General features: G+C 41.4%; 3 protein-coding genes across 3 annotated transcripts in view; 2 read left to right on the forward strand and 1 right to left on the reverse strand.

Annotated features, from left to right (window-relative positions):
• On the forward strand, window positions 1–11,176 carry HTRA4 (HtrA serine peptidase 4). Its single transcript, XM_019748148.3, has 9 exons — window positions 1–616; window positions 1,059–1,158; window positions 1,886–2,090; window positions 2,969–3,163; window positions 3,586–3,618; window positions 5,030–5,144; window positions 5,567–5,624; window positions 6,046–6,141; window positions 9,981–11,176. The coding sequence occupies exons 1-9, from the start codon at window positions 130–132 to the stop codon at window positions 10,144–10,146; spliced, it is 1,455 nt and encodes a 484-aa protein (XP_019603707.3). The 5' UTR covers window positions 1–129; the 3' UTR covers window positions 10,147–11,176.
• On the reverse strand, window positions 10,558–17,054 carry TM2D2 (TM2 domain containing 2). The gene is made up of 4 exons (XM_019748149.3): window positions 16,638–17,054; window positions 15,730–15,817; window positions 13,928–14,043; window positions 10,558–12,943 (listed from the first exon to the last, which is right to left on the reverse strand). Exons 1-4 carry the CDS (start codon window positions 16,862–16,864, stop codon window positions 12,730–12,732), a joined length of 645 nt encoding a protein of 214 aa, XP_019603708.1. The 5' UTR covers window positions 16,865–17,054; the 3' UTR covers window positions 10,558–12,729.
• A 239-nt stretch (window positions 17,055–17,293) lies between these two features.
• Window positions 17,294–23,096, forward strand: part of ADAM9 (ADAM metallopeptidase domain 9) — a 98,169-nt gene continuing 92,366 nt past the window's right edge. Inside the window, exon 1 of the mRNA XM_019748146.3 lies at window positions 17,294–17,537. Within this exon, the coding sequence (XP_019603705.3) occupies window positions 17,441–17,537 (97 nt within the window). The 5' untranslated portion in view covers window positions 17,294–17,440. The remainder of the gene's footprint in view (window positions 17,538–23,096) is intronic.

Here is a 23,096-nt window from a genome sequence, read left to right on the forward strand (position 1 = left end):
TTCTGCCAGACTCTGCCCCTTCAAGTCTGGGGGCTGGTGGAGGCGGCACCCTAGCCGGGAACAAGTGTTGCTTATTTAAGAGGGGTTGCAGGTCCAGAGTAAAGCAGTTGGGAAAGTGGGAGCAAAGACATGAGCAGGATGATTAGACCCCTGCTGCGCCCAGCTGGACTCGGACAATTCCTTCTGCTGTGGCTGCTGCTGCCCCCAGTGCCTGTGCGCCGGGTGGAGGCCCAGGGGACCCGGCCCTCGTTCTGCCCGGCGGCCTGCGAGCCAATGCGCTGTCCCCCGCTGCCCACCTGCTCCGCGGGGGCGACGCCGGTGTTGGACCGCTGTCGCTGCTGCCGCGTGTGCGCTGCCGCCGAGGGCGAGGTCTGCGGCGGAGCGCTCGGCAGACCCTGCTCCCCGGGGCTGCAATGCAGCGCGCCGCTCAGTACCCTGCGCGTGGGTGGCATCCGGCGGGGCACCTGTGGCTGCCCAGCGGCGGGGGCTGCAGTGTGCGGCAGCGACGGGCGCACCTACCCCAGCCTGTGCGCGCTCCGCGCCGAGAACCGTGCTGCGCGCCGCCGCGGCGCGCTCCCGGCCGTGCCCGTGCAGAAGGGGGACTGTGGGAATCCAGGTGAGCGCTAGGGCCGCGCTCTCCCAGGGCACTCTTGGGATTTTCTTAAGAAGCGTATATTTTCAATCGCGCAGCTCCCTCTGCTCCATTGGCCTCCGGGATTTCACTCCTTATTCCCGATTTTCTTTCCTCTTTAGGTGCCTCTTTACCGGTTGCCATGTGATTTCTCTCCATTTTTCTCCCCATACCTGTTGAATGCCATCTTCCCTTAAAAAAATTTTTTTTTTCCCAACCGGGATGATGGGTCTGGTTCCCTCAAGGCGGATCCTTACGGGACTGCATGGAATAAATAAATACACAGGAGGGGGAGACCGAAGACAGGAAGGGGAGGGAAAGTGGAGAGAGGGGCAGGGGAGAGACTGAGAAGTTTGAGATCAGACCCCTGAGACCATCAGGCCGCAAGGGTTACCAGTGCCTCCAAGAATGGAGCATTTCTTCACAGGGACCAGAAGCGCCGGCTGGCTCAGGAACAAGTACAACTTCATCTCCGCTGTGGTGGAGAAGGTGGCGCCATCCGTGGTTCACTTGCAGCTGTTCCGCAGGTAAAGGAGGCCGTCCACTATCTGGCTGACTATCTGAGGGCCTCCGTGCTTCAGACCCCACACTACCGCCTTACAAGCATCACGTAGTAGTAAAAACTGTTGTGGGGACATCACGGCTCAAAGCGATCAAGTAACCTGTTCAGGGTCGTTGAAGGGATAACGATTCCCACTTCCAAATCTGGGTACTCCCCCACACTTAGGAGGCGGGGGTTTCTCTTTCCCTCATCTCCCAGACAAAATTGAAGGTCAGATGCAAGAGCTGGGAAGCATCTGGATGGTGATCTTGCTCAGCCCCTTCGTTGGCATAGAAGGCAATCCTCTGTCACAAGGCCAGTTATAGTAGAACCTAAACAGGAGCCAGACTTCCTTGACTCCCTCGCTGCCTGGGTCCTCCATAATTTGGCAGTAGGTCCACTTTTGCCCATAGTATTGTGATTAGGTTAGGCCTCTTTGGAGCAGAGGATTGCTGCTCTGAGCAGCCCTGAAGAAGGGAGTGTCCATGGAAAGGAGAGTTGGAATCAGCTCTCAGTCGTGTTCAAAAGAGATGGCCAGGGCACTGAACATCCAGAGTCCAATTACATATGGAAAAATAAAAAACAGACAGGGAAAAGTAAAATGTCTGAGAAAACTGTGGTGGAGGTATGCTTAACATGAGGTTCCGGTATTTACTGTGGTGGATCCCCTGATTTTCCTGCCCTCTGTTTATGCTGTTGTCTTGCTGAGACAGGTCACCTCTCAGCATCAAGGATATTCCTGCATCCAGTGGCTCTGGGTTCATAGTGTCTGAGGATGGGCTTATTGTTACCAATGCCCACGTCCTCACCAACCGGCAGCGAATCCAGGTGGAGCTCCAGAGTGGGGTCCAGTATGAAGCCACTGTCAAGGACATTGACCATAAATTGGATCTTGCATTGATTAAGATTGAGCCAAAGGTGAGTGTGCGAGGTCCAAACCAGAGTCTGCATATTTGGGGATTTTCATCAGTTTGCTCATATTTTCTTTCCCACCTCACTTCCACCCACTCCACATCTTTTCTACCTATGCTGTTTTTTAGTTTCCTTCCTTTCTGTTTTTCACTCCCTCTTTTATTTTCTTCCATACCTGTCTGTACATCCCTAACAACTTCTATGAACTATCCAGCAGTCTTTTTTTTCTCCTTCACCACCTTCTACAACAGACGTTTCTTCTGGGAAACTTATTTCTCTGCTTGTTTTAGAGTACGAGGAATGATTGCAATGGATTCAGAGCTGCTAAGGAACACTTTGAGGTCCTTGCTGTACAAAGTGTGGTCTGCACACCAGCAACATGGACATCATCGGAGAATTTTTTGGAAATGCAGAATCTCAGACCCCAGCCAGGTCCTACTGAGTCAGAATCTGCATTTTCTTAAGATCCCCCGGTGATTCATTTGCACATTAAACTTTGAGAATAACTTTTCTGGGTGACGTCCTTTGTTTGTGGCTTATTAACTTTGACGGTAAACTTTTGAGATAAGAGCAGTGCTAAGTAAATTGCTAATGTCAGTTTATGTCCACCAGTTACTTCACTCGTGATTTATTCACAGTGATGTCTACAAAGCAATAATCTTAGATTTTAGAGATGATCCATCATCTTAGTTGGTGGTAGTTGCAATGTGAGGAAGAAGCATCAGGTTAGTCCTAGAACCGATGTGGATGGGTGATTCTTGGATTATAAATGCCAAAATGATAAAGACTGTGTCATATATATGTTGTACACAAATACTGGCTGATTTTGTTCTTGATTTTTTCTTCACCTCTCTGTCCTCCCCATCCCTTTTGCCCCTGTGCAGACTGACCTTCCTGTATTGCTGCTAGGAAGGTCGTCTGACCTGCGGGCTGGAGAGTTCGTGGTGGCCTTGGGCAGTCCGTTTTCTCTGCAGAACACAGTGACTGCTGGAATTGTCAGCACTACACAGCGAGGGGGCAAAGAGCTGGGGCTGACGGATTCAGACATGGACTATATCCAGACTGACGCCATAATTAATGTAAGTTACTTGGGAGGGCCATTGTGAGCCCATACACTGGCAGTGCAGTGAGAAGAATACGGTAGAGTGCCTTCTTTTCCCTTTGGCCTTCTGGGGATGTCCAGAGTTCAGTTAGATCCTCATGAGAGGGATGGAAAGCCACATTGTTACAGTTCAACCTGTTTGATGTGATGGCGTCCATGATATTAGGTGGTCTGTTAGGGTCTGTTATAGAGGTCTGTTGTACTGCTGTAGGAGGTGGTCTTTTGCTCTTGTTCTTTAGCTTCAGTGACTTCAGTATTGATGATAATGGGGGAACAACTTTGCCTGCCTTGCCCCCAAGGGACTCACTAGTGCGGGCTGCTTTTGGTAAGCCTATTTAGGAACTATGTATCAACGACAAGGAATAAAGTACTGATGGCTTTTTCAAATTCTGTCTTCAGCACGGGAATTCTGGCGGGCCTCTGGTGAACTTGGTAAGTGGCTACTTACCTTGCTGTTTCATGTCTCTTCCTAACTTTTAAAGACTTTACAAATTCCATGATGCAGACTAGGATCATAAAGATTTGTGGTATGATTCTTTTCTATGATGGCATCTTCAGTAAACAGTTAGGAAAATTTAAGATCTACGATGGATTTGTCATCCTGGCATGTGATCTCATCCAACTGCGAGTCCCAGGGTTTACTTATACTTACATCTCTTTCACATGCTTTCTGTTTTCGTTGGATAGTTAACAAAAGTCCTAGGTACTAAATCCAAATTTATGTCAAATGACCAACTGCACTACTATGTAATACATTTCCTTGAAGACCCACTGGTGCTGCATATGAAGAACTGTTTTTCGTCCAAAAATGCTAATTTCAGGTTTTTAGTCTTGACCTACTAATAGATGGCAGAAAAACCACAACAGGAATCTATTGCTCTGTAAGGTATTTAATTCTTCAATTTTATTCAGCATTTCTAGTGGAAATGACAGGGTTTCTAGTTGCTGAAATACACATGAAAACATGAGAGTGTAATGTTGATTGACACACAGTCTGTGATCATGCTCTCTGAGGCCCTTTCAGCTGATTGTGCTTCCTCTTTACATATTACACTTGCTTGGAGGAGGAGGAATTGTATGTGAAATTATTGCATACTTTTTTTTTTATTGCATACTTTTTACCTATAAAAATGCATGCAATTTTTTGTACTTTTGTTTTTCAGTAGATAATGAATTTACTAGAGCAGGGCTGACATGCAGAATTTCAGACCACACTCCAGACCAACTGAATTATAATCTATGTTTTAATATGATTAGAAGTTTCTTTTCTATCCTTTTCATTACCTAACAAGGGCTAGAGGATGATGAAATGCACCAAGAGGAAAGTATTTGTCACATCATAGTACCTTTGGTTTAGTAGAGCTTTGTTCCTAAGGTCGATTTGCTAATTCTTCTGAATAGTTTCACTGAAGTGTTGCTGAAAATCCAACAGCTTTTTGCCTTTTCCATGTTTATTTTTAGTTTCATTTAAGGAATGAAAAGGCAAAAATACTCCTTGTCCTCTTATCTGGGCTAAAATACAAACTATAGTTCATTGTTAAAATCAATGTAATTTGGTGAAAGAAAAAATGATGAAAGATTTTTTAAAAAAGATTTGAAAAGATTAGAAAAAAAAAGATTTTTCAGGAAAAGAAAATTTCGTCAGCTGGAATTTACACGTGTGTAGGCCTTCTCTGCTTTACTAGCACACTCTTCTCTAAGGTAACATCCATTGCTCTCTATTCAAGAAGCACACGTTTCCTCTGGCCTCTCTGTACTCTTACCCCACGCGACTAGTTCCACTGCTTCCTATTTGTTCAGTTTGCACAACTTGGTGACTGAGTGATGTCTGTTCCCTTGCCAGGATGGCGATGTGATTGGCATAAATACACTGAAGGTGACTGCAGGAATCTCCTTTGCAATTCCTTCAGATCGAATTCGACAGTTCTTGGCAGAATTCCATGAGCGCCAGTTGAAAGGTAAGGAAATGGAGAAATTTTTCGTTCCCTTATGTGTTTTTCAGGAGCGCTCAATCTATTGTGGAGATGGTGGAGTTAGCAATTTCAGTTCTGTAGAATACTGAGCCACTGGTACCCAGCTCCCATCATGGTGGTTCAGGCAGCAACATAGGGGACTAGGCACAAAACCAGGCATGAATCGTATCCAGAAATGTTTGGATTGAATTGTTGTGGAAAGGAAACTTGAGGGCTAGAGGTGGGGAGGTGGTGGGGAGGATTGTCTGTGTTAATGACAAAGGTTCTCTGAGGCACGCATTTCACAACTGACAGCCTGAAAGAGCACCTATAATAGTGAGGATATTCTGTGACTCAGGTGTCTTTTAAGATCTGCCAAAAGGAGAGAAGTTTTGTTGTTAGTAACACATTATAATTTTCCTTTCTAGGAAAGGCTCTTTCACAGAAGAAATACCTGGGTCTGCGAATGCTGCCCCTCACTATGAAGTAAGCATGGGTTTGAATATGTCTGGGTTGTTTTCAGAAGCAAAAGCCATAGCTGGACAGTGTTAACAAGGAAACTATAAAGTGTTGGGATTACAGCTGTGTACTGTCGTGGCCATAGGCCCTATTTGTCACAGGGTAGGTACATGCTTCACCCTGCATCAACATTCACTGTACTCCTTGGTAGTTTCTTTCACTGCGGCTATATTTTATAATGTCCAATGGTTCTAGGCTTTGACATAGAAAATTAGAGCACCCCCAGGGAAGATAAATGTGACCCACTTGATGGAATCCTCTCTGGCCACTGTGAGCCTTGCGAGAAAAGGTAGAGTAGTACTGATATTCAGAGGCTTTGCCCAGGGCTCAGGAGATTAAATCACTGTGCTTCTTAACCTTATGCAAAAACTCTTCTCACTTTTCTTAGCCTTCTTCAAGAAGTTAAAAGGCAAGATCCAGATTTCCCTGATGTGAGTTCTGGAGTTTTTGTATATGAGGTGATTCAAGGGACAGCTGCTAAAAGGTAAGAGAAGCCCAGGCCTTTGCCGAGCCTCTTTCGTTCTCGCTAGGTGTGCGCCGTGGGGAATGTGTGTAGGATCTAGACTGTCACTGTTCCGTACAGGGGCCCCTACCCACATCTGGCTATTGAACACTTGAGATGTGGCTGGTGTGACCGAGGAATTGAATTTTTTTTTTTTTTTCTTAAGATTTTATTGGGGAATGGGAACAGAACTTTATTGGGGAACAGTGTGCACTTCCAGGACTTTTTTCCAAGTCAAGTTGTCCTTTCAATCTTAGTTGTGGAGGGTGCTGTTCAGCTTCAAGTTGTTGCCCTTTCAGTCTTAGTTGTGGAGGGCGCAGCTCAGCTCCAGGTCCAGTTGCCATTTCTAGTTGTAGGGGGTGCAGCCCACCATCCCTTGTGGGAGTTGAACCGGCAACCTTGTGGTTGAGAGCCCACTGGCCCATGTGGGAATCCAACCGGCAGCCTTCGGAGTTAGGAGCATGGAGCTCTAACCACCTGAGCCATCGGGCCGGCCCTGAATTTTTGATTTGATTTGATTTTTTTAAAAGTTTATTGGGGTGACAATTGTTCGTAAAGTTACATAGATTTCAGGTGTACAATTCTGTATTACATCAGCTATAAATCCCACTGTGAATTTTTAATTTTTTAATTTTATTTAAATAATAAAACCAGAAGCAATGTAAAATATTTTTGCACTAAACACACCTTTTTGTTGTTGATTTGGGAGGTCTGCTCTCACTTTAATCATTGCATTATGTAGGATATTATAGTTGTGCGCTGTTTCTAGTGGATTTCAAAGACTTAGAGTATAAAATGTGTACTAATAAGTAGTAAAATATTACATGTTCAGATGATATTTTAGATATACTGAGTCAAATAAGACAAATTATTAAAATTACTTTCTGGGCCGGCCTGGTGGCTCAGGCGGTTAGAGCTCTGTGCTCCTAACTCCGAAGGCTGCCGGTTTGATTCCCACATGGGCCAGTTGGCTCTCAACCACAAGGTTGCCAGTTCAATTCCTCGAGTCCCGCAAGGGATGGTGGGCTCTGCCCCCTGCAACTAAGATTGAACACGGCACCTTGAGCTGAGCTGCCTCCCGGATGGCTCAGTTGGTTGGAGCGTGTCCTCTCAACCACAAGGTTGCCGGTTCGACTCCCGCAAGGGATGGTGGGCTGTGCCCCCTGCAACTAGCAATGGCAACTGGACCTGGAGCTGAGCTGCACCCTCCACAACTAAGACTGAAAGAACAACAACTTGAAGCTGAACAGAACCCTCCACAACTAAGATTGAAAGGACAACAACTTGACTTGGAGAAAAGTCCTGGAAGTGCACACTGTTCCCCAGTAAAGTCCTGTTCCTCTTCCCCAATAAAATCTTTAAAAAAAAAAATTACTTTCATCTGTTTAAAAAATTTTTTTTTAAAAAATGTGGCTACCAGAAAATTTAAAATGACACGTGTGGCTTGCCTCACATTTCTATTGGACAGTAATGCTGATTTAGACTTGTGTACCGTAAGGGCCTCTTTTCCTTTTTTTTTTTTGGAAGGGGATGGTTCTCTGTAGCTCAAGAATTCATGTATGAGGTAATAGCATAAATTTAAATTAATTTTGCTAGAAATCCCCAAATCTACCACTTTGATACCTTAGTTATTAAGAATCAGAAGAATCCTCCAAAGGGTTAAAAGTTTAAGAACATATTTTTAGGTGTCTTGAACCAGTTTTTTTCTTTGAATTCCGGATGACAGTATCTGAAGCCAGCACTCAATAAACAAACAAGCAAATAAACAAAGGTGTAAATAAATAAACTGAATAAAGCAAAGGCTAGAGTAGCTCTCCAAAAGACACTCCAGCTGATTTTACTGTTCTTTTGAACATTTATACTAACTACTGAGGGAAGAAGTGGCTTGTCCGACAATTATTCTCTTATATTTCACTATCCGTCTCTCATTCTTTTTGTTTTTCAAGAGCTCAATAACCTGATTAGATTATGGCAACTGTTTTAGTAGGAGGCAAAGAACCATAGGGCACTAACTATTCAGAATAGCTAAGTGTTAAGTCTCATGTTACTAAATTTGGCGTGTCACAGGCTTTTCTAAACTTTCCTGCTTCCCATCCCCCCTCCGCCCCCTCCATTTTTTAACTTCTGGTTCAAGGCCAAGCTATTTCTTTCAGATCTCCAAGTTCTTGCTACTTAAGATGTGGTCTGTAGACCAGCTGCATTAGCATCAGCTGGAGCTTTTTAGAAATGCAGGATGACAAGCCCACCACTGAATCAGAATCTGCATTTTACGCAAGATCTCCATGGTTTGGATGCACATTAAAATGTGGGAATTAATGCTTGCTTGATGTCACTTCTAAATAGGAAAACTGTTCTTTTGGTTTCACCCACTTATATCTAATAATAATAATAATTATAGTACTAACAGTTGGCATATATTAATCACTTACTGTATGTCAAGCACCATTTTATGTGTTTTACTATTTGTTTGAGCCCACAGTAGTCTTATGATACAGTGATTATTTTACAGAGGAAGCAGTTACAGAGAGGTTAACGTGAGAGTTACACAGTAAGTCAGACAGAAGAGATGTGGAACCTAGCTTTACCTCTATTACTATCCTGCTTTGGTGGCTGCTTTCTTGCTTCTGAGACGCAGAGTCATCCAGTGGCAAGAAGATGGTTTTTCAAGTTTGAAGGACCCAGGATCATGTCCTACTTTAGCCTTTTACAAGCTGTGGGACATTTATCCTGTCTGAGCCTCACTTCCTCAAAATTGGTGTAGTTTGCACTCGGTAATAATTTGCAGGTTCCCTTTTTTCTCTTTTTCCACTTACAGAACTGCCATGAATTAAGTTCTTTCTTTGTGCACCATCCCAGTCATATGCCTGAGCTGGCCTTGTTCTAAAGGCTTTCCATGCTTTTAGCTCTATCTTTAAACTTCTTTTCACATCCTCTTGCTTTACATTTCTCCTTTAAAAAAAAAATGAACTCCACATGTCTTGGTAATCCTCCCATATTATTCATCCTTAGGCATCCCATTTCTCTCACACGTCTTCTGGAGTCATTTAATTTGTTGTCCCTCTTCCAGGCTATTTTCGACTTGAAGACAAATCACAACATGGCTATATATATTAGTATTTATTGCTGTGTTTCATAGTTGGAGGTGGTTTTTGTTTCTAGAATATGTATTTTATGTGAAGCAAATATGTTGGAGACTGAATACAATCACAACTCTGGGGGAAGAGAAGCCTAGAAACAGAGCCTTAAATATTTAGACCTGGACTTACTGGGAGCAGAGCTTTTTATAGTGTAGCTCAACATATTCCCTAGTTCCATAAACTGTGGGTGAAGATGGGGCAAGTGGGCTCTTAAAATCAAACTGATCAGTGTCTGGGGAAAATTTTAGGTTGGTGCAAAAGTAATCGCGGTTTTGCAATTATTTTCAACATTTTAAACCGCAATTACTTTTGCACCAACCTAATATATTGCTTGGGCTTTTTATGTTTGCTTGTAAAACTGGCAGTATGCTTGAGGGGTATGCAGACATTAATAGAAATTAAAAGCTAAACTGTTCCAAACCAAATCTAATATATGGGAGGAGTAAACTTCTAACAGGATTCTGGTAGAATCTTAATTTTGTGAATAGGATTGTTGTCCTCCAGGTGATTTCACTGCGTAGTTTAGAACAGCCTTCATATTTGAAAGGATTGAAGCTATTTTGGGTTTCCTGGTTGGTATATTTAATGCCAGCAATCTACTAGTGCCATAAGATTGACATTAAATTCTTGATGGGGATAAGTAAAACTCATAGTTTCATGGTCCTTTTGTTCCCCCCTTCCCAGCTCTGGGATGAGAGACCGCGATGTAATTGTCAGCATAAATGGGCAACCTGTTACCACCGTAACTGATGTTACTGAAGCTGTTAAGGACAATGATTCTCTTTCCATCATGGTTCGTCGGGGAAGTCAAACTTTGATTCTGACAGTCACACCTGAAATAATTGATTAGGTATCTTGCTTTAAAGAGAAATTATCTGACAAAACCAAAACTATATTACCTGGTTTGTATTGAAGATGTGCCAAGATGGCAAGAGGTTTTAGGATCTCTTTCTTATAAAGAAAAATGAATGCTTTAAGACACACACACACACTCTCAGGGACCATTAGGTTGGGAGTGCTATACTGCTGCTAAGAAGCCTTACTCAGCAAGTGGAAGAAGGAAGGGCCAGGAAGTCTGGGGAACCTACAGAATTTTACTTAAAGATAGGAAACAATTGAAGAACAGGCAGTTTCTAATTTAACTTTGACAGAAGGGCACTTTAGTGTTTTAAAACTTCTCTATAACCACAAACTGGATAACACACACACACACACACACACACACACACAGCAAATATTAAGAAACAACCTGAATCCAGAGTGCAAAGGAAATCAAATTTTTAATAATATTCCTTTACGTAATCAGTTTTTCAGGTTGCTATCACATTTGGCTAGGGTTTGTGGATACAGAGGTGGGGCATCATTTAGAAATCAAATTGAAACTAACAACTGTCACAGAGGAATGTTAAAGATTCGCAAGTTATCACTCTAGCAGAGGAAACAACTTTGGTCTGCAACAGCTTTTCTGACTGTGAAAAGGGCTTCTACAAAACAGATATTTCAATAAATTACAGACTTTTACCTTTTTATACAAGCTCTTCCTCCTGGCAACATTAATGATTTGAGTCTGAAACCTGCCAAAGTGTTTTTTTCCTTTTTTAAAAAAAGTTTTTGATGGGGTTTGTGACTATCATTAAAGAGATTTAAAACAAAAACAAAAACGTGTAAGGCAAAATTTGTGGCTTAAGGTAGTATATTATTTTGGGTAAGATTTCAATTTTGTTTTCTGGACTTCTCTTAGAAGTGAGTTTTGTTTTGTTTTGTTTTGTTTGTTTTTTTAAATATGGCATCGTTAGACTCCCCTTAAAATTTTATGTGTTTGTACATTTTTCTGGGGAGAGTGTCCAGTTTCTTCATCACCCACAACAATTTAAAAAACACTGCCTTAGAATATAGAGATTACGAATACAAATCTACCAGGTATTACTGTTATAAGCAAGGTTAAGGTCAATGTGGTATAGAACTTTCAAGACAGAACAGAATAATCTGCTTTAATTTTTACACAATTGCCATCATTTAATAATATAAGAACAGTGATCACATTAATCAGGGGTAATAAAGCTAAAACTTTTAGGAAAGCTGTATCATAATGATAGAGCATTTCCAGAGTTATTTTAACTGTGATTCTTGGTCTTTAAGTCAATTATTATGAAAGCAAACTTTGAGCAGGTCTACCTTGATAGATTCTAGAATTTATAAGTTGTTCCCAAGAGCCGGATTAGTTTGACTTACCCACAAAGTCCCCCTTTTACTTTATACTTGGCCATGCTTTTCAATTTAGATTGCAAAGGATGGGAACTAAGTTTTTCAAACTACTTATAATTCAAAACATTTCCTTTATTTTCAGTGACTTGGGAGTGCAAAAGCTTGGCGGTGTCTCTTTCCCTATGACTGACTGCTGTAGCCCACAGTGAGAGGTTCTGGTACCATGCTCATTTTGACAGAAAGTGCTGTTTCTCTTTGTCCCCATAAAATCACATCCTAACTCTATCCAGCACTCCCTAATAATATCCTTTAGGTAAGAGTCTGTTTTTTTTCCCAAGGACATGAGGCTCCTCACCTTATTTTACCTAATCATGAAGAATAGCTTTATAGTCACTTGTATGAATTTCTTTTACCAGCCTACGACAGAACCTCTCTAAACTGGTAAATAACTACTTTTCAGATAGGGAAATTCTGCCAAGAGGATAGCCTAACCCAGACAGGTCTGATATTTTGGCTTTCAAACTATAATTGGAAATGAAAAAATTATTTCCATGCATATATATATTTCTATGTATATAGTGCCTTTTAAAGCATAATAATGGTGAAACAATAGGGTTTATTAATAGGGTGGTTCACTTTAACCACCTAGCTTTTAGCGAAACACATGTAATTTTGAGTTTTACTCTACCTACTGAGAATACCCAAACAGCATTCCAGGTTGGCAAAATTTATTCTGCAATTTAAATTCGGAAAGTCAGAATTTCAGTGTGCATTAAAATCCATGGCCATTTCTACTTCTGCTGAAGATATTCATAGGTTCAGCTTCAGATCTCCTCTGCATGAAGACTCAGGGTCACAAAAGGCACAAGGCTAAAAATAATCCCTTCGCTCATCCTGTCGGACTCACCTGCTCCAAAGGATTGAAGATACAGCCATGTACAGAAAAAAGAGTATGGAAACCCTTCCACTGCTTATAAGTTAGTCACTAGCCTTTATATTTTGTACACGAGGAAAGGTACAAACTTGGTTCACACAACACTGTTTGTCATTTCTATTCTGCACGGTAAAATTTGGGTTGAAAATCCACAGTCCAAAGAAACCTCCGTAACCAAACCCATTCCCTCCAAAGAGTGAGAGTAATGGTCAGGGCTGATATCAAGGAAGAATTGTGAGTCTGAAGAGATGAATTCAGAAGACTTGTCTCTCTGGGCTATAACAGCAGCTCTTTTTAGTAAACAGTGCACCAATTGCTGCCATCACTTGGCATCAGCCCTCCAGTAATAAGCAATATAAGGTCAACAAACCACCAAATCCCAAGTCCTCCAAGTGTCAATAGCTTCCCTACGGCTGTGCCAGTGTGTCCCAGACAGAAACGATCCACTCCAAAACATCCCAGGAAGAAAGAGTAGAGTAAAGTGGTTATAAAGTAGTGTCCGGTATACCTAGACAAAAGGAATTAAAAGGAAGATGTTTACCACATGAAAATTAAAATACTTAATGATTAATGAATTTAACGTAAGTGAAAAGATGATCCCTCTGTGGTCTCTTACTCCCTTACCAACCCCCCCCCCCCCCCCCCCGCCCGCCAAAGAGGACTTCTAGTTGGTCTTGAGTCTCAAAAGCATACTTGCCAAGATATGGAGGATTTGTAAGAACAATACTGAGTTGGACTGGGCAAGAAATTATCTGGCACATTAGTACAATAGGCATCTGGTAGGAGTGGAGTCTGGGCCCCCAATCCTGCTCCACACAGGCTCCTGTCTTGAGGCTGTCTTTCTGAATGTAGTTCTCTAATGAAGTGTTGTCTTTCCTTAAAGGAACACTGATCTCCATATACCTTTCCTGCTGTCTTGGGACAACTACAAACGGGGATGTCTTCATAAGGACTTCTGTCTTACATACTGTGATGACACTCAATTGCAATTACTCTAATATCATCACTAAACATAGTCATAGACTATTAGCAAATGGTGTATGTAATTTCTGTGCCTTCAAGCAGAATTTTTAAAAATTACCCTAATTCTTTAAGGTAAACTGATTTTCAGGGAGAGGCCCATACTTTTCATAATAAAACTTTTATTCCTGAAATACTAAGACTATTTTCAAAGGATTTATGCCTATCATAGGAATTCTGGAGCTAGATCATCTGGTCTAACTCCTTCATTTTGTAGATGAGGGAGGGGACAGAGACTCTGGGTGCCCATAGGTACTTAGCTAGTTGGTGAAAGAGACTTAGGACCTCAGGTCTCAAGTCCAGTGTCCTCTCTGTTATAACTATCTTGCTCCTGTCCATGGATTATGCACAGTAGTAATCATGCTGCCCCTTTAACACTTAAGGTAAAAGAAAAAGTCACAACAAGAGATGACAATGAAAACAGCTCTACCTCTGCCCAAGTACCAACTACCCCATTCAAAGTAACACTTACTTTATACAAGGTTTATTCTCTCGTAGGAAGGTCCTAGGACTGGCACACTCAATTCCATCTAAGGCATGGCAATGGACTGATGTGTGTTCCACATCCTTGTAGGCCTGACCACCGAACTGTGGAATAACAACCAAACCAAAACAAAACTCACCAAAAAAAGTAACACAAAACGTATCTTTATATTAATTAAGAAAAGCTGCCTCAGCATGATAATTATTCTAACAAAGTTGGGGTAAAGCTGTTCTGAAGAACAAGGAATTTAGTGACATACTTCATGTGATTTTAAATTAGTCCATCGTAAATGTACATTGTTTTAAATAAACTCCTCTTTTAAAAAAATTCTTTATGATTGGCTTCTTTAATAACATAGTAAAAAAATTTATAATCAGTTTCATTAAATGCCATTTAGGATTGGTGGACACAATGCTTTAATTATCCTATATTAACAGGACAAAGAGAGCACATTACTGAGCTTTTGGGAATGGGTATGTAAAAAGTTAATGTGTTGTAGAGGTCTGTTTTATATATTATATATGAACATCATTAGAAAGAATTCAGAATATCAACTGACTCAGGACTTGATTTAGGTCCTGAATATATGATTATCAAATATTTGTAGTACATCTGCAGTATATTTAAATTCCAGTAAAAAATTTCAGAACAGGGCCTCTGACCCTTTGTGTAGCTGAATTCTAGAAATGAAAGCACAGCTGTATATTCTCTACTGGCACCTTATTAAGTGCTTCACTGCTATTTTTGTTGGAGCATTCCTCAAAGGGAAGGGAGTGGGAAATAAGGATACTTACTCCTATACTGTACTTCCCCCAGGGACGGAGGTGCCTGAGTACCGCCAGTCCTCTGGACTTCTGGGAGAAGTGACAGTTGGAGTGCCTTGACAGGATTAATCCAGTTTTTAATTAAAATGGGCAAGAATAAGTGATCTGTATACAATGCTAACTCAGACTTTTATCAATGATTATCAATAGAACAAAATCTCAATGTATTGAGAATACTTCTTTATACATGATTGCAGTTAAGAGTTGCTTTTTTGGTTTTATTACTTTCAGGTTTATTTCTGTGTCTGATGTTGTACTAAGAATGTTTTCCCGTAATTCTGTTACACCTGTGTCTTGACTTGCATTATGCAGAATATAACATACTGGTGAGTCCACAGTGGGGAGAAAGTACATGAACTTCACTGGTCTTTTTGGAGTCTGACTAGGAAGTGTGTACCCAGCTTTAGGGATATTATCAATGGAACTGAATGGCCTCTTTATTTCAGGAGGTCACTGTTACTAAAGGCATCTCCTTGAATGCTATAACATCCTACAAAGACATATACTGATCGACCCTACCTGATTCCTAAAGACATTGTAGAAACTGCTTGCCTGGTGAAAAGAAAGGTCATTGGCAAGAGGAGCTCTGCCCCAAATGTATGTGTAACAAAAATATTGCTCAATTCATCATCAGTTTTCGAAAGCACATAAGCCTTTTTTTACTCTTTCAGAAAAGTATATGACTCGCAGGATAATTAGGGATGACATTTTTAGCTTCAAATCTGTCAATCTCAATGGCCAAGGAACCAAAGACAGGTTGGTTTTTGCACTTGGGTAGTTTTGGCACAGAGACTGCTTCTTCCTGAGGAAACTAAATGTCATGTTCAGCCTCTGACCCTGGCCATACTGGAAATTTCTAGCTAACAGTCATTCTACAAAAAGGTAACTTTATACCCTTTATACTTTTCTGTAACTTCTTAAATATGTTTCTGGAAGAGTTTGCTTATAAAACAAAACAAAACCCACCTTGAGACAACCATAACCAAGTTCCTGAGATGCCGTTGTATTTCCAACATGATCCACTGGGTCATCACATTCTATGAATTCATCAGGTCTATAAATCAGCAGTAAGATTATGATCATCATATGGTCTTTGCAAATGGCTGTTTATATGTATATAATCAAAACAGGCAAGAGCCATTTCTTCAAGTTTCTGTGGTTTAATATTCTGATTCTTTCGCAAGACAAGAGATGGTGTCAAACTGAATGAAGTATGGCAGGTCAAATAGACAGCTATCCAAATGACCCTTTTATTGGGGCAGGGGGGTGTTTCTGGTCCTATTTCCACAGATTCTACTTCTGCCCTGGCTTCATCTCTTCCCTAGGCCAACAGCCACAAAGCTATGGGTGCAAAACTGAGCCAAAAGATTCCCCGTTCTCTTTGCATTTCCCAAACCCCTTTTCTTATCTGACTAAAATGAGATGTTAAAAAATTACTTCGTTCTGCAACGGTAAGGATATTGCTCCCCCCCCCCCCCCGGAAGTGCCTTGTAGGCAGGGACAAGTAATCAACTCCACTTGTGCCTCACGCAGTACTAGCACCTACGATGGAGTCTCCTTCGGTTAAAGGGAGCAGGTCAGAGAAGGCACAACCTCGTATCCTTCTTCCGGAGGCTATATGATGTCACTCCTCCTTACTTCTCCTCTTTCGGGATCCCAAAGGATCTGCCACCGACACACGAGGTTTTCCCTTACAAGGGTGGAAGGAGTGAGTACCTGTCATATTCACCTCCCGCACGTAGACTATCAGGTCCTCAGATGGAGAGGGTCCGGAAAAAAAAAAAAAGCAGCCTCCCTCTCCTCCTCCCCTGGTACACCCATATATCCCCGGTTCTATAGCCATCTCCACCTGCCTCGACGACTGGGTAGCTTACAGGTAAGAGCAAAGGATGACTGGAGAGTTGGGGTCGCCATATTCCCAGCTCGGAGCGCCAGCAGAGACCTCCGGGTGGGCGGCGCCAGCGGATGTGAGCTCGGGCTCTGCGGTAGCGTTGTACGAGTGGCTCCGGGAGACACAATGCAGCAGAAGTAGATTTCCCAGCAGTAAAGCCGCCTGGCCGCACAGAAGTAAGTAACTCACCGGGCAACCACCCAGCACCATCTTCCTGGGCCCAGTAGCGGAGAGCCGGCCTCTTCAACCACAAAAACCCGGCGGGCACCGCAGACCCAAGCCCCGCCTGGCCAGGCCCGTAGCCCCGCTCCTCGTTGCCAAACAGCCAATGAACGTGCAGCTCAGCGCTCCGCCCAACCGCCGACAACCAATCTGAAAAGGCTGCGCAGGGGGGCGGGGCTGTGCATCACTTCTGCTTCTCAATTCCTCTTCTGGGTCTCATGCTCCTCCTTCTTCTGCTCTGAATGCTTCGTCCAATCGGTTCTTTCGACCCCCCAAGTAGGCGGGCCTGGGAGTAGAAAGGGGCGCGGACTAGCGCGGATTTTAGCGTCCAGATCGCAATCCCATTCTCTCGCTGGGGACTGGATTTTTCCCTACGTCAGCGGTAGCGAGCGCGATGTCGGGAACGAGCTCGGACAAGGGCCGAGTTGCGTCAGTGCCGAGCGCGTGTTCGTCCCGGGCGCGCGCATCCCTGCCAGCTCTGGGGCCCCGGCAGGGTTGGGAAATGATGGAGCAGACGAGGCAGAGGCGACCGAATGTTGAGTAGAACCTGCGGAATCTGCCGAGATGGGATCCCGCGCGAGCTCGCCCTTTGGAACCCTCCGCTTCCAGTGGCTGCTGTTGTTTGGCTTGGTGGGCCCAGTCCTCGGTGGGGCTCGGCCAGGTGGGTGTCCCCCCAGGGACCTTTGGGATTGCTGTTTCTTAGGGCTGGGACGCTTGGAGTTACCCCGAGGTGCCTGGAAGTGGAGGGGCCTGGCCTGGGGACTGCACTCGGGGTCGGGAGGCGGAGCCGCGCCAGCTGTGTGTGGACAGTGCTCAGACCCGAGGTTCAGCGTCTGGCGCCCCCAACCCTTCTTGGCACTGTTCTCCTGTCTGGTTCCCCTTTCTCCGTCTCCTACTTGGCATAGCCTTTTGCTGTGCTCCCCACCCCCATCTCGCGCAAAGCTGGGTCCCCCCAGACTCTTTCCCGACTACTCTGGATCCCACTCTGACCTCGGGGAGTCTGCTGAGAGCTTTGGAGGCTGGGTGCGCGCCGAGGGTGTGTGCATGTTTAAACTGTTTTGAGAAATGGAGCTTGGTCTTGCCTGTAAAGTTAATGTCACTTGGAAAGAGACCGGGAGATAGAACTTTTGGTCTAGATTATAATTTGAAATTTTGACGTTTATTTTATTAGCGGAATCACCAGTAGGTCCACAAAACTAAATTTAGTGATGGAATAAAGGGGGGGGGGATTGTTCATTTTTCTTGGGCCATTTTTGTTGTAGTAAGAATACTTCTTTTTGGAAACGAAGTGCTACATTTTTTTGGCCAGTATTTTATCTGAGTTTTTACTGGGTTTGCAATGTCTTCAAATCCGGACAAATAATCTCTGCTGTGTTTAAGTCACAAAAGTAGCGTAAGAATTAAACATGTTATGTGAAATCGCGTTTGAATTGTGAAACTTTCCTTGAATATGTAAGGTTATTTGTATTAGAGATGCCCAAACATAGTGGGAACAAGTCGCCAACACTGTAGCTTTTTCTGGACAAAACTTCTTTATTTTGGCTCTTGTATTAAATTATTGTTTGTGTGGCTGTCTGTATTTTCTTTTATCAGTTGTACAGTATGATGGAGAATTTTTTTTTAAATTATTGTTTTTACTTAATCATTTCTTTGAGAGTTCAGAGGTGATGATGGAAGATTTCAATGCAGGGCTGCTGACCTTCAGAAAACTAATTACATTTTTTCTTTTCTTTGGTTTATTTTTTTAATTAAGTAAATTGGCCCCATTGCAGGAATTTTGAAGCTAAATAGTGAAGCTTTATTGAATGGGAAGCTACTAATTTTTTTCTGGTTAAGACTTTTTTCCCTATGGTATTCTAGATGGTTAACATTTACCAATATTTAAGGTGAAGTAGAATATACATCTGGAGTTTTAGTATTCCATGACTCTGTGTATTCCCAAATATAAATAAGACTATATTTTTAATGTTAATGAATGTATTGATTATTACACACCTGCATATAGATGTATGGAATAGCCTTATGGTTTTTAATTGTGGTTTTAACAGTTTATGGCCAACCCCTCCCTCATTTAAATAGGTGTATGCTTTCAAACTTTAGTCAACGTTTATCCAACTCCTATAAACAAACACCATGCGCAATTCTTGTCGAGGGGCAAAGGGTGACTAAATCTCCTAAGTCCATCTGAAGGAAGTTGGGGAAGGTTTCAGAGAGAAAGTGATATTTGAACTGATCTATATTGATGAATGTTCAAGTAAAGGAGTAGGAGTACATTCTAAGCAGAAGAAAAGAGTTTTTGCAGGAGTGTGGAGGGAACGAAAGAACATAACTTTTAGCGAATGATGAGAGTGTCTTCAGGCAGTCTATATGACAGGGATGCAAGCAAGAAACTAAGATAGGTTGGTACCAGTTGGGGAGAGTCTTCTAACCTTCTCCCCTTTCGTACAACACCAGTTTGGGAGCGTCTTCTATGCCATGCGAAAGGGGTTGGAATTTACCCTGTAGGATAAAGTTCTTTGGAAAAGAAGGTTTTTAAGAAGGGGTGTGACATAACCATATTTGCGATTAAGATAACTGGCAACATAATAGAGGGCAAAATATAGGAGGGTGGAGGCTTTTGTAATAGTGTGCAGTGAGTCAACTCATGTTTCCCTAGGGGAATGGTCTTCCAAAATCAGCTGACTCAATTTTTGCAATACAGGAAGGATGTTTAAATGCACTGAAACCTTTTCTAGTAATGGAAAAGGAGTTTGAGAACTCAGGAAGTACCATCCACACATCAGTTACATAGGAGTTAAATAGGTTTAAGGGAAGGATTTTTACTAACATTTGTAACATTCTGTCAATGAGGAAATGCAGTATAAATTCCAAACAGCTGACACCAGGAGTAAACTTTTTTTTTTTTTTTTAAATTGGAACTAACAAAGGTAACTTTGTATCATTGTGAAAAATAACAAGGAGGATTGGGTATGACTGGTTTTTCTCTTTTAAGGAAGTTAAGTACCATGCTCAGATCTAGAATTAAAAAAAAAGACTAGCATTCTAAAGAAAAAGAGTTTTAACGTGTAATTATTCATGGTGAATCACTATAAAATGAACTGTGTAGTAAGAACTTATGTCCATACTAATTTTGTTTTTCAGTAACACCAAATTACTTGAGTTTGATATGTTTGTGTTTGTACTGTGTAGGAGAATATAGTCTTTTAAATTTAAAGATAGTTTGGTTTTCCAACTTCCAAGTAAAAAATAAAACACTTATAATTAAAATATGTACAAAACAACTTGCTGGGTTCTAACCCAGCTTTCAGAAAGCACTTGAACTTTTACCTTACCAAAGTGTAAGTTACCTTTATATTTGTGTTTTGTTAAACATCCTGGTTTATTATAGAATCCTCCCAAGGATGCAAACTCTGAGTAACTGGAGGCTTTTTCTTGGAATAGCCACAAACCCAAATATATGACACATAGTCTCATGCTATTTCTTTTTTCCCTTGGATACCTAGTATGTAACCGTCTCGGAGTTATGCCATTGTTTGAGTCAGTGCTGTGGCGCTGACTGCCTCATAAGTAAATCCAGTCCTCTTGGTAGCTCAGTGACTAACCTCCCAATACCTTTGAGTGGGTCCAACACAGACCCAAAGTTGGATTGCCTTTGAATTGTATAATCTTGTTTGTATATTGAGAGATAATTGTAGCTGATTTTTCACATTGTGACAGTGTTATTTTGCTCAAATCATTTTTCCAGCATGATCATGTGTAAGATACTGCTTAAATCACATCTTTGAAGAGTAAGTTAGGGAACCCGAGGAGTTCATTTAATTTGGTCAGTTTTTAAATATGCAGTTGTGTTTGTATTTGTTTTTGTTTATCTTAATATAAGACATAGTATTTCATCTTATAATAAGTAAAAATGATGCCATGGCCAAACATTTGTTATACTGTGAGATAAAACCCATTCCCATATGTGGGAAGTGCCTTTTTTCTTTTAGTGAGATGTTTCATGGTTAACTCATTTTAGGAGGATCTGCCCCCAATCCCCTTTTGAATCCCCTTTAGCCTCTCCTTAGAACCCTCCTGTGAATAGACCCCTGGAGACCCCCAGATTAGCTTTATTGACACCTTAGATTCCTGCTGTGAATAGATGCTCTGCTCCTAGTTGCCTGAGAGGAGTGGTTAAACAGTCTATGGCACAGCATACACTGACACGGCATTGCCATTAAAATGAGAAATGTGAGGGCCATGTGGATCTGTGGAAAATGCATATAAAACATGTTAATCATAAAAGCTTAGTTTAGGTTGTACATGAATAGTACAATTATGAGATCTATGTGTGTATAGCAGTAAAGATAAGAAGAGGTCGTTTGCTCAACACACATTTCTTGAATACTTACTGTACCAGTGAAGGAAACACATAGTAAGATACTGTCCTTTGTCTCAAGAAACTTAAATTCCTTACTAGAAGAACTTAAATTCTTTAGGGTATTAAATCTTATAAATGGTTGGCATTTGTCCAAAAGGGGCACTTACAGACAATAGCAAAAGCCTTGTTTCTTTTTAAATGTAAATATATGTAAATATAAAAAGAATTATAACACTCAAAAATATAAGAATATAGGGCATAGCTGTGGAAATTATAATAAGATAGTTATTGTTATATGATGTATGTTTATTTGGGATTGACCTTGTGAAAGGAATGGAAATACGTAGCTCAAAATAACAGTGCTTTGTGGATCTAATTACAACAATTTCTCTTCAAGAAATAATTTGGACAACAGAATTACCTTATTCATAAGGTAATAAACCTGTATGTGGGACCCATGTTTATTTTCTATAGTGAAAGTACTTAGAGGTGGTTATTTGTTTACATAATAGGCAGGAAGGAAAGGAGAAAAGCCCATGGCTGAGAATTCACATTTGTTTGCTTTGCAATTAGGTGGAATTCTTTTAATGTATTTTCCCTCTACTGGAGCTACTATTACTGAACCTCCTCCTATTAGACTTCCTCCAAAACACAGTACATAAAAGATCTAAGGAGTTAGAGGAAGAGAGAAGTGAAAGGAACACCTTTCTCTTTCTTTTGCTAAGTTTAAGACACTTTAATTTTCATGTTTCAACTCTTATTTTTATGTTCAGTCCATGTTTTCTAGTAGTGTGAATTTTGATGGTGTATATATTTTGTCAAATTCTAATACAACAGTTTGTATTCTCCCTGGTGTTGATTGTATTAAGATTTTGATTTATTATGAACTATATCTTTATGCCAGTAGTTTTCAGCTGGGGGTAATTTTGCCCCCAGAAGGCATCTGGGGGATATCTTTAGTTGTCTCACTGGTGGTACTTCTGGCATTTAGTGGGTATAGGCCAGGGAATACTACTTAATATCCTACATTGCGGGGTGAGGGGGTAGCCCCTACAACAACAAAGAATTTCCTGGCCCAAGATGTCAAAAATGCTGAAGCTTTATAGAAATAATGTTAGTGCACTTCCCTTATAGTAACACGGGAGACATTATTTTGGTTCCCATGAGAAGATGCTACCATTTCGAGTTAAAAAATAAAGGAAATTGAAAAATCTGTACAAGGTATGAACAGGAAAAAAAAAAGAAGAAACCAGAACTCATCATAAGAAAGAAATTTTGAAAAAAATATGGGAAGGAGGATTTTCATACAACTAGTGTATATTAGTTTTGAATGATATAACCCAAATGTGTACATTTCTTATGTTTTGGAATTCCTTATGACACTAAGAAAGTGGATCCTTGGATTTTAAAATCAAGAAATCAGTGTCAGAATAATAGCTCTTACATGCAGAAGTTATTCTGGGGCGCTATAATTTTGAAAGCCCTTTAAAAAGAAATGATTAATTGTGGCTTTCCCCCCCAAAACAAGCCTTGTGCTTTAAAATGGGAGGGAAGGATAGAACATTGTATCTTTTATTCCTATATTGGACTTTTATTCTTTGCTAGCAACCTGGATGAAGGATCCATAGTTTCAGTGAATAGTTCACTGGCCTGAAGCTAGCTGTGTGACCTTGTAAAGTCACTTAACCTGTTTCAAAGTGAGAGCTCTTTAAATATCTGCCTGCTCATTTGTCGTTCTCTTTTCTGAGGCATTTCTTTTTCTCTCTGATATTTGCTTCTGACTTGCGATGAAAAAATGTCTGTTTAGTTGCATGGTGTTTAGCTTCTAGTGTAACATTTGTCTGAGTCTATTAGCGTACA

The sequence above is a fragment of the Rhinolophus sinicus genome, chromosome 16, assembly GCF_057876585.1.
Source record: "Rhinolophus sinicus isolate RSI-liver-muscle chromosome 16, RSI-T2T, whole genome shotgun sequence".
Lineage (NCBI taxonomy): Eukaryota > Metazoa > Chordata > Mammalia > Chiroptera > Rhinolophidae > Rhinolophus > Rhinolophus sinicus.